General features: G+C 33.5%; 1 protein-coding gene across 1 annotated transcript in view; it reads right to left on the bottom strand.

Moving 5' to 3' along the window:
* Positions 1-300: 300 nt before the first annotated feature.
* LOC123565776 (uncharacterized) overlaps positions 301-11,050 on the bottom strand; it is a 37,639-nt gene continuing 26,889 nt past the window's right edge. The window contains exons 4-14 of the mRNA XM_053550341.1: positions 7,536-7,806; positions 5,993-6,285; positions 5,660-5,795; positions 4,570-4,632; positions 4,053-4,112; positions 3,533-3,645; positions 3,243-3,308; positions 2,863-2,925; positions 2,442-2,552; positions 1,610-1,687; positions 301-606 (exon numbers count right to left, since the gene is read on the bottom strand). Coding sequence (XP_053406316.1) covers positions 301-606; positions 1,610-1,687; positions 2,442-2,552; positions 2,863-2,925; positions 3,243-3,308; positions 3,533-3,645; positions 4,053-4,112; positions 4,570-4,632; positions 5,660-5,795; positions 5,993-6,285; positions 7,536-7,806 — 1,560 coding nt within the window. The remainder of the gene's footprint in view (positions 607-1,609; positions 1,688-2,441; positions 2,553-2,862; positions 2,926-3,242; positions 3,309-3,532; positions 3,646-4,052; positions 4,113-4,569; positions 4,633-5,659; positions 5,796-5,992; positions 6,286-7,535; positions 7,807-11,050) is intronic.

The raw sequence follows: 11,050 nt of genomic DNA, 5'->3' as shown, positions 1-11,050 counted from the left end.
AAAATGCTAGGACCGATATGGCTAGTTATCGAACTTGGCCGATGTCTTATGGTCAAACAAGTTTTGTTTAAGTTTTGTGAAAATCGGATGAGAAATGTTTGACTTAGAGCGTGTACAAGCTTTGTGACACACACACACAGGCACACGGACTGGAGTAAATCAATATGTCTCACACAGCACTATGTTGTGGGAGACATAATTAACCGGACGCACGCACGCACGGAAGGACAGTGCGATTTTAATATGCCCACCTTTGGGGGCATAAAAATATATTTATTTATTGACAATGTTATGTACAAATCAGGCTTGTTTGATTTGAAACCTGTTGAGTGTGTGTTCTGTTCCATTCCTGTCATCATAAATTCTGTAAAGCCTACCTGTGTCAGTGTATTTGACACCAACACATTTTCCAGGACGATAAAATCCAGTATTGAAACAACTTGTCCCGGCACTGAGGGCAGGATTCAATCGGTAATACACACTTTCCCCTGCATTCGGGCAATACATGTCGTCATGTAGCAGGTTGTCATTAAACTGTTCCAGAGGAAACATTCTTCTATGTAGCTCCTTCCTGTCAACGCGACTGTTATTAGATCTTTTCCTCTCCTGCAATTATTTTATGAAAGGAATAAGTACAAAACACGGCTCACGTGACATATACCGCAGCCGATACATTTTACGCAATGTATTTTCGTCGCACAGACAAATTTATACGCCAAAAATTAACCAGTTAAAGTTAGTGTGTTTTAAATCATGCATTGCATTCAGATATGAAATACATCTAAGAGCAAGATTTGATGAATGTGACGCTTGGCTACAATACGAGTGCCTGTTGAAAAGATCGATGTTGAAGAGTAATTTTCCTATACACCAAATAAGCGTAGGAAACATTAGTGAGTTAATCAATGATGTTGTTTGAATCATCAATACTTGAACATTCTGTTTACGTATGACATTAGTTTACGTTTCTTAAGCTTTGTTCTAATGGTGACATATAGAGGCACATACTACGTTTTATCCTCATTTCTTTTGTTTATCACATAATAAATGTTTAACGTTCTTATTATTTTTTCCACATACGCCGTGTAGATAGCTCACAAGACGACTACGTCACGATGAAGCACATCAATAACATGTTTCGATAAATGCAGGATAACTTTATGTTTTTGCATAGGCAAATCGAATAAGCAAATTTTTCTTGCTTCTTAAATAGATTATGATATGTACAAACCATCTCTAGCTTAGGTTCCACCACCCTAGGGCGTCGTATGACGGTCCCCGTAAACAAAAGTGTTGAAACACTCTTTTGCTTTAAATTATTTCAGAACTAGAAGCTCATAAATTTTCCTTTAATAACCTTTCAAAATTATTTCTTCAACTGGTTATTGATGTTAAAATATCATCTATTCTTTCTTTTATTCTAATTCAGTTTTAATAGTACACGTGAAACACTGTCCATTTCTTTGATAATGTCACTTTTATTGCAGTGAAACGAAATTACAATCTTCAATAATAGTTGCCCTCTACATTTGACCATCCTTAGTGAAACACTGGCAAGGGAAAACCTAATTAGGTTATTACGATCAAAGAAGCTTGTATTTATACTCACTGATTCATTTCCAGCGTTTTCTTCATTTTCCACAGATTTGCGCTTCCTCCATTTTTCAATGTATTCATTAACTGTTAGCTGTTTAACAAGAAAAATAACAAAAAATCTAAACATGAATTTTATAAAGTCAACATTAAACAGTTTAGAAACACAGTTATGATTTACGGGTAGTTAAAACGTAAGACATTATGGTGATCTTTGCTTTAAGTCTAATAGACCATGATCCTGTTTGCGCCGCCGACCAGACAGAAAATAAACAAACTGAAATTAAGTGTTACATTTTATCTTGCTTTTTGTATTGTACATTTGTTGTTTTTGCTGTGTTTGTACACCGAGAAGTCTTAAACAATTGTCGTACAAATTTCCTTTACTAGAAAAGCATTATAGCCCTTCAATGTATTCCTACTAAAGGCGGATATGGTGAAAATGATAATTGCTTTTAGTCTCTAAAACATGTATGCCATTTGTAACACATTTTAAATTCCATTTCATATGCGGCTATTGTCTGATACTTGAAAAATCATACTGTTCGAAACACTACTTCCCTTCTTAAGACGTCCATTTGAAAACATTTTTGGTATGACAGGCGTGGACTGCTATTCATAGCAGAGAGCATTTCATCGAAAAAGGACATTTACTTAATAATTAAAATGCATGAACATTTGTTTTTATCCATAGTAGAGTCAAACTGAAAATAACTTAAATACCGGTCGGGTTATTTGATGAACGGGTATAGTAATGTATAACTTAAAAACTTATTCTAAATTCATTATTCCTCCAACTATGATTCGTGTAGGCTAGATTTAAACAGCGCTTTACCAAGCAGACATACTTTTTTGTAATGACGTAAAACAATACGTTTATGATGTGTCCTTACATTTAGATCTGTTCCCTGTGGCTTATCCACTTCAAATTCCCTTGGCTCGACATCTTCTTTCACTCCCTAGAATATATTTTTAAATATTGCTAATTTGCTTTTTTACTTCAAATATAAATAATAGAAATACGCGTTGAACTTTGTCAAATTCAGTCAAGTTTGTTGTTGATTCTATTTGGTAATATTTATGTTATACAGAATTAAATAAAAAACTGACACGTTCTATACGTCAACAGTTGTGAAAGGAGTAATTCAAACTACATGTAGATAAGACTAAGAGGTTATCATACAGGGCTGGTGCACTTTAAAGCGACATTGGCAGACTATGATTATTTAGAGCTATTACCCAGAGGAAATGTTATAAAAATGCTCTTACGATAAAATTTCTTTCCTCTGGTGTTCCTGTTGCCAGTGGGATAGGCGCCTCGCTATCATATACCTTTAAAATAAAGTTTTGTGAAAATGGTTATTTAACCAATTGTACTTGTAATACTTTTAACTGTTAAAACATAATAATAATTAAAATTAAGGTGAAAACGAGACTGTTCCGAGTTACCGCGAAAACAGAACATGCATGTATAAGTTCGCATGCTTATTCTTTAGATATTTGACAATGATTAAAGTCAATCGCTTATCCACGCTAATTTCAATACATTATTTAAGAAATTATTTGTAGCAAAAACGCGTTAAAATATAACATTTCACTGATTTTGTTTTCATTTTAATCAGTTTAATTTCGTATTAAAACTGTCTTACCACAATGTCTCTTTGTTCTCCTCGGGATGTTTCAGTCCGTGGTATCGGCGACTCTCTGTCATATATCTAGGAAGAAATAAGGAGAAATGACAAAAACAGGCGTAATGAGTACAAAATTACTTAAAATTGATTAAATATAAACAGCACGGCTAGTTTCTTAAGCTATTTTAACCCATGTTTTATGGATGGTAAAACAAGGCCAAACTATAATATGAGGATAAAAAAATGTTACTGAAATTTTTGTTTCTTTGTATTGTTACAACAATAAAACAATAATTTATATATTTTACCTGCTTTACTGTTTTTTCTGTGCAATTTGCGTTAGGTGTTAGATGCACAGGTGTTAGTGCTGGCATTGAAATTGGTGTCCAGTTGTATTTAATACCGTCTGACCTTTGACTTCCTAAAGAAAAGGATTTCTTTACAATGCTATAACACTCATTAAATCCATAACATGTAAAAGAGGTAAGCGGCGGAGATAATAAAACATGCTGTTGCGTAAGTTTAAGAATTGAAATAATATATAAAATCAGCTTATATGATGTAATTTACTTTTCGATCACTATTTGCAACTAAAGGGTGACATAAAAAGCTGGTTTCTGTTGCAAACTTGTTCGTACGCATGTAAAAAATGCTCGCACATAAATTGGTTAATATGTTCAATTTAATGTTTAATCATTGGGAGTGAAACGATTAACGGTTTGGAATGGAATAATGCCATTGCATCATTTTGGTATTACAGAATTGAATGTAGTTCTTTAACACAGGTAGTTTTGTATTCAACTTTGACAGTAACATAGATTTAAATACCAGTTATGTTCCGTTCAGTCACCGGATGCATACTAATTTCGCTCTCGACAAAAACTGTGTCTGAAAAATTAAGCAAAAATTACGTTTTAAATGCCAAACTAAAACATTACAGAAGCATTATTTTTTCATTTAAACTGTTTTAATTTCGACTTTGGTAGCAACTATAGACTATTCTCTCAAACTACGGGGGACTCCACGTCGTCATAATTACATGCAGATGGTATCTTGTGTGGTATAGCAAGAAAGTGTTATACCGGTAATGAAACTATGCAATTTAGGTGAGATTTCTGCATCCTCCGGTCATAATGGAAACTGTCGAGACCAGACACACAAGGAAAACGCGTGCCGACTTTAATTTCATGTACTAGATCTAAGTTTTCTTTCTTTTTTAAAAAAAATTTGTTATCGGTGATTTATTATGTTCATTTGACAATTCATTATTGTCAGACATTTTCATAAAACATTACGCTTCAGTTAGGGTTTGAAGATAAAACGTTTAAGTAAACTGTGTACTTACACCTAATTTCTTCTTCGCTGTTAGTACCGGCCTCCGCCACCTCTCCATATACTTCTTCCATATCTGCAAATGAGAGTAGCTGGTAACATTTGAGAAACAAATCTCCTCTGGTAGACATTATTAATGGGCAGAAGTGATGATAATAAATGTTTAATTTATACACATCTCAGCGGGCACTGAAATTGTAAATATCTTTGCCCAGTAATTCAGAACTTTACATTTCGATGTATTGCTTTAAATACACATAAGAAAAGAATCTAAAGTTTTGTACCAATTTGTTACTTTATCTCGCATCATGCGATTACATAGCGGATATTACATGCGTGTCTTCTTCATATCGAATATAAATTAAACTAGTTAAATAAAATGATAAAATGCGAGGCTCTGCCGAGCATTTTATCAATTTTATTTAACAAGTTTATCAATGTGAAAAGTTACAAATACAATATTCTTTTTATCACATGTTAGCTTTTCCTGCCGAAACATAAACAAAATCTGCTTCCTTCCACTATATAAATAAGTCAAATTGACCAACGTGCCCGATACTGTAAATAACGTCGACGTCAACGCTTTATTACACTAGCGTATTGTTGTTATGTAATGGCTTTATTACAATGCCGTGCCGTCAAACATGTGATAAAACTAAATACAACACACATTTCTTTATTAAACATTTTCTAGCATAAAACTGCTGATCTTGTATTTTTGAGGCCTGTTTTAACAGGAGAGAAAATGTGTGTTAAAAGAGAGATTCTCGCGCTCACGTGCTGTTATAACACCTATAGCAGAGCGTAAACGTATTACGGATAATTCAATTAAAAACGACGTCAACGTGAAAGTTAGCGCATGTTATTTTTCCTCGGGATCCGTTAGTACCCTTCTGCAGGTGTAACATCACGAAAAACATGCGTTATCCCTACATTCTTTTGATGTTTTTTTTTTTTTTAAACATATTTCATAAATGGTTATCTTCATAAATTTATTTAAAAAGATAATCTAATCTTTTGTATTTTTCTTCTTTTGTTTTTATACATAAAAAGATTAATAATTGGACTTTAAAGAACAATGAAATATTCAATTTTGAGGTTACCAGATAAAGCCTTAGTTGCAACAAACACATTATCGACCACGTCATCATGATGAATATCCTCTGTATCGCCTTCTACGTCTAAATGCGCCGTTTTTAAGAATTCCTTCTCTTCTGCTGTGAGAGATGCATAGGGAACCTTGATGATGAAATAAAATAGAAGAATTGAGTACTGTTATGAATTTCAACATCTAGTTATATCTTCAAAAGCATGTACAAAATAATCCAAGTTTTCAATTTGATTTAATGATGTTTCTTAAATTTCAGGGTTATTCCACATGATGTTTTCATCACTGTTGAGAACATTCGAGTAAACATTAAACAAAAGACAATTACCTTATCATCTACGGGTGTAGCAAAATTTGGCCTTTTAAAAAACTTTTGGTACGGTGTTGAAGGCCTGGTAGATCTGTGTATTCTGTTATTGTAACTGTAGTAAAATTCGGGTAACTGTGAAACCCAGTTCCTCTCATCGACCATCTTATGCCTGAAGTAATCAGTCATTGTTCTATTGAACCGTTCTACTCTTCCTTGAGACTGTGGATGGTAGGGTCTTCCATGCATCTGTATTGCTTCAAACTCCATCACAACATCAGCCAGATCAGAGTTTTTAAACTCTCTACCATTATCTAAACAAAATTGCTAGTATACATTTGATTTATACATTGCGAACTAGTTGTGTCAGACAGGCCGATTAAATGAACAATGTTATAAACTGTGTTTGTAAAACAGATATAAAACCTAATATATTCTGCTAAAGATACAGATGTTATTTCACAAGTAAAAAAGAACATGCAGAAAAAAAACGGATTGTACATTAGTAATGTGTGTTGTCAGATAACTTTTGTTTGATACTATGACGTAATAATTGCAACGTAAAGACCTTTTAGACTTGTTATATATGAATCAGACCATGTTATAACAAATCTAAAGTCACATACAGGCATAAACGTCATCTGTCTTTTAGGCGTATGGTCTTGTGGAATTACCAACCACCCAAGCTTCCTCAAACGAAAGGTTTCAACGACCTGAGTGATGTTTCGAACCAACAGAGAAACCGAGATGATAAATGCTTTTTATATAAATGAAAATTTATGTTATCGTTACCACAGTAGCATTTTCATTGCAAAGAGCTGTAGAGTTTGTATGGACACAAATAGTTTTATTTTGCCATAAAGTCATCCTAAACAGATGCTCATCTTGAATATTTAAGAAAAAAATATTTAATTAAAAGATATTCAAAAACTAGATGTGTGTCCATATGACACAGGCGCCTCCCCACCCCCTTCCCCCCACACACTGCAACATGGTTTTATGACTCATTTTAAATATTTTTTAAGATGTTTGCAAAACAAACTTTTAAGAACCGTATGTGTATTTTTCACTTAGTTAGCCATAACTCTAGCCTAGCTGAGTAAATACCTTAAAAGAACATTTCACAGGCTATAAAACAGTCCTCTAATGTTTTCTGAGTAAGTCTGGACAAGAAGTCTGGTTTTATTTAATGAAAAAAATTAAAAAACAAAATAAGTCAGGGGTCATAGCTCCTACACGACTTAATGAATCCGGACGCGAAACCCCAGGTGCACAACTACACATGCTGACCAACATTCCTGTAACCTTTGGTGACTCTAGGTCTTTAAAGTTGTGTGATTCTACGTCAAATGCTTTTGGAGCTAAACGTGACACAACACTACATTGACAATTTTTACAAAGTCAGGGGCCATAACTCCTACATAAGTTGGAAGGACGGACGGACGCACGGTCCGATGGACAAGATCTATATGCCCCCACCAATCATGGGGACGGGGGTGGGAGTGGGGCACAAAAATTCTTCATTTTGAAGCTCTCTATATAAATATGTTTAATGCGTGTTTACCTGACTGAACTATTCGAGGAGCTCCGTACATGTATATAAAGCTGATTACGGCCTTGGCAACTTCTTTTGATGTCTTGCTCTTCAAAGCTTTGCCAAACCCAAATCTCGAGTAGCAATCTACTATGTTTAAAACATAGTTGTAACCTCTACAGGCAGGCATCTTCTTCAAGTCAATTTGCCATCTGCTGTTTGGGTATGTCGCTGGTACAGGTCTTCTGGATCTTGTTGTCTTTGGTAAATCTGCAGCACAGTTACACTGGTGGCATTTTATCTGCAAAGAATATTTTATTTAAATGCATGAAACAGAAAAAAATGGCATTTATTCTTCAATGTACCCTTTACAGTTTTTGCATATGAATTATAAAATGACGTAAAGACTGGCATTCTGTGCTTATATTGTTTTACGCCTTTCTCTTCTGTATTTATTTCTAAACAGATGTTTTTGAATTATTATAAGTAAAAGAAACTATGCTACATATAAGCAATAATACGTGTTATTAGAAATGCGAGTTATCAAAAGTATCAGTTTTATGTAATTCAGGTGAGATTACCCAATAATAATTATAAGTATGTATCAAATTTCATAGTATTGTAACTTTAGTAACATAACTCCAGAGCGCCCAGTATTTAATGCCAATATACATTCTGACAAGGTATGTTGAACATTGCATATAAATGCTCAAGTTAAGGTAGTTCTGCACATTTGGATCAATACAAAAAAGATTGCAGCAAATAATCAAAACACTGATAATAAGAAAGCAGTTTCTCTAAATTCAGAATTTGTAAAAATGATGATACTGTCTTGTGAAAAAATATAAAACAATTTGCTGATAAAATGGCGGAGAAATTTTTTCTTTGATTCCGAATTGTACGGAACCCTTTTAGAGTGCTCCATACAACACAAACATTCAACATAAAGTGTGTCTTCAGAAGCATACGAAAATTACATTATTTTCTTCGAAACTGCATGGCTGATTAATAGTCTAAACAATAAAAACCATGATTTTGAAACAACAGAACCACGTGATGATGTAAAACCGTAGGTGGACAGACTAATTTCAGTTTGACCCATACTTTTTTGTCATTTTTATTTTCACAATACAACTGTTTATTCATAATGAAAATAGGAAAAAACATTTCTAGAAACAGTTTTTTTTCAAAATTCAACAATATGTTCTTTAAGTTATGTGTTTTTTCCTTTGAATAAAAGTTTACAAAAGTGAATGTGAAACCAGATTTATTGTAATAATATTTTATTACAAATATGACAATGAATGAAATAAGTTCTGATTAAATTAGTAAAAAGAATAAACCTTATTCGGTGGTCTTTATGCATAGATTCTACTTTGGTTGGAGTTAAAAAAAAAAAAAAACAACGAAAAATTATGAAAATGTTGAAAAATCATTTTAAGCAACTGTGGGTGTTTTCAAAACAAACTTTCACAAATACAAGCCTTGTGACCTATTGTTTTTATTTGTTCATTGTTTTCAGCACAAATTTTCCTGACATTTTACTGATATTAAGGCAGAATTGTATACTTCATGATACATACCTCCGTCTTGAAAATTGTCTTAACGTGTTCCCTCTGTATCGGAAATATATGCCTCCGCAAGCTTTCATATACGGCGTCAGGTTTCCTGTGGTCTATTTCGTGATTCTTCTGCAACAAACTTATCAACTGCGGTTTCCTAACACATTGCCTATGACTTTCAGTGTTGTCTTGGCTTTTTCGATAAAGTTTATTTTCATCTTTATCATAAAAATACTTCTCTAGGATTTGTTTTATTTTCCTTTCATTACAGTCTGTTAACTCTGACAGTTTCTTTGGTCCCCATTTGGGATTGCTGGATTTCTTTTGGGCTACTGTAGTAATTAGATCAAATTCAGCCCAGAACCATTCAGGGTTTAGGTCTTTTGTCACTGGTTTTCTTTTTTTTACTGTGAGCCGAAAGGTGTCGGGAGATTGATCCTCCATCTTTGATAATGAACATCAAAGCGTGCGGCTAATTATGACGTCAAAATATCATGACGTCAGTGTGTTTGCTTACGAATGACGTCAATTTCGCAAACATTTGGACGTTGCGTACGTTGTTGGGGACCATCGGGAATTTGTAAATTTCTTACAATTGACTGTTTCATGAAATTCGTTTTAGAAATATGGTTGTTTATATTCTTATATCATCAGAAAGGCAAAACAATCGCCCTGCTAGTAAATGTGATCACATTTACGTTAGATAATTAGTATAAATTTAATTCGACATAGAATAATAGAAAACATCAGAAAAACGTCATGTAAGATGTAACAGAATTTACCAGTGCGCATTATTTAACGTCTTGGTAACTTCATCAAATTATTTTTTTCTGCCAAATAAGAAGACTCGGTTACGTGACGTCCAAAACATATTACGTCATTTCAGTCATTTGCTGTTCAAGGCTTCCTGTAACAAACCGGAAGCAAAATACCTACCCAACTAACAACGTAAGATTTTATTTCTTTCCGCGACCGGATTTGTTAAAAGTTCGGTATTTTCTTTAACTATTGTAGACTTTCTATAATGCTTTTTTTTCTACAAAAAGTACATAAATTCAACCTTTGGAATAGTACGTTTTTGTCCCATTTTGACTTTGATTTTGGCGTTTGATATATGTGTATACTTTAATCTAGTCGCAATGTCACACGTGTCAAAAATGCCAAAAAAAAAAAAAAAAAAAAAAAAAAAAAGATAAAAAATAAAATTACCGTTACGTTTGAAAACTAAATAATGTATACGTGTTACAATTGTATCCGGACATTGCAATATATTTCACTGTCTGATAACTAATTTGATTTTAATTAAGATCAATTTTAAATTAGAATGAATGATTCACCGATACGTTCTTTCTCCACTATCGGAACGACATGATGTATGAAAACTGTAACCCAAACACCCCAAGTAATCCTTGTAACGCCAAAACGGTTAAATAGGTTACGCTAATGTACGCTAACAATGAGGGTAACGTCTTTACGATTATAGACTGGCCACCGTTGTGACTAACAATATAAATCGGCCGTCGTTGTGGAATCAGCCATCGTTGTGGAATTTAAAAATCGGCCTTCGTTATGTTTTCAATTCGGCCATCGTTGGGGAAATCGGCCACCGTTGTGGAATTTAAAAATCGGCCTTCGTTATGTTTTCAATTCGGCCATCGTTGGGGAAATCGGCCACCGTTGTGGGACTAGCCACCGATATGAGACCTACATATATATTTCGCTCCGTTACCCATTTCATGAATATCACTTATAGCAATATTTTAAAAATGTAATATAATGTTAAAATTTTAAGAAAAAAGTATTAACTATAACATTAAATATCATTCAGATTTTTTGAAAGGTAATTATCAAGAGATATAAAAAATATCAAAACCCGTGCTAAATATTTATTTAGTTCAGTCAGTTTCTTTTTTCTTTTTTTTATGGTTGGGTGTACTGACACAATTTTAGGTCATATGGCGACTTTCCAGCTTTGATGTTGGA

This window comes from Mercenaria mercenaria, chromosome 8, assembly GCF_021730395.1.
Source record: "Mercenaria mercenaria strain notata chromosome 8, MADL_Memer_1, whole genome shotgun sequence".
NCBI lineage: Eukaryota > Metazoa > Mollusca > Bivalvia > Venerida > Veneridae > Mercenaria > Mercenaria mercenaria.
Note: the sequence above shows the minus strand (reverse complement) of the source record. Positions and strands in the feature narration are given on the sequence as shown.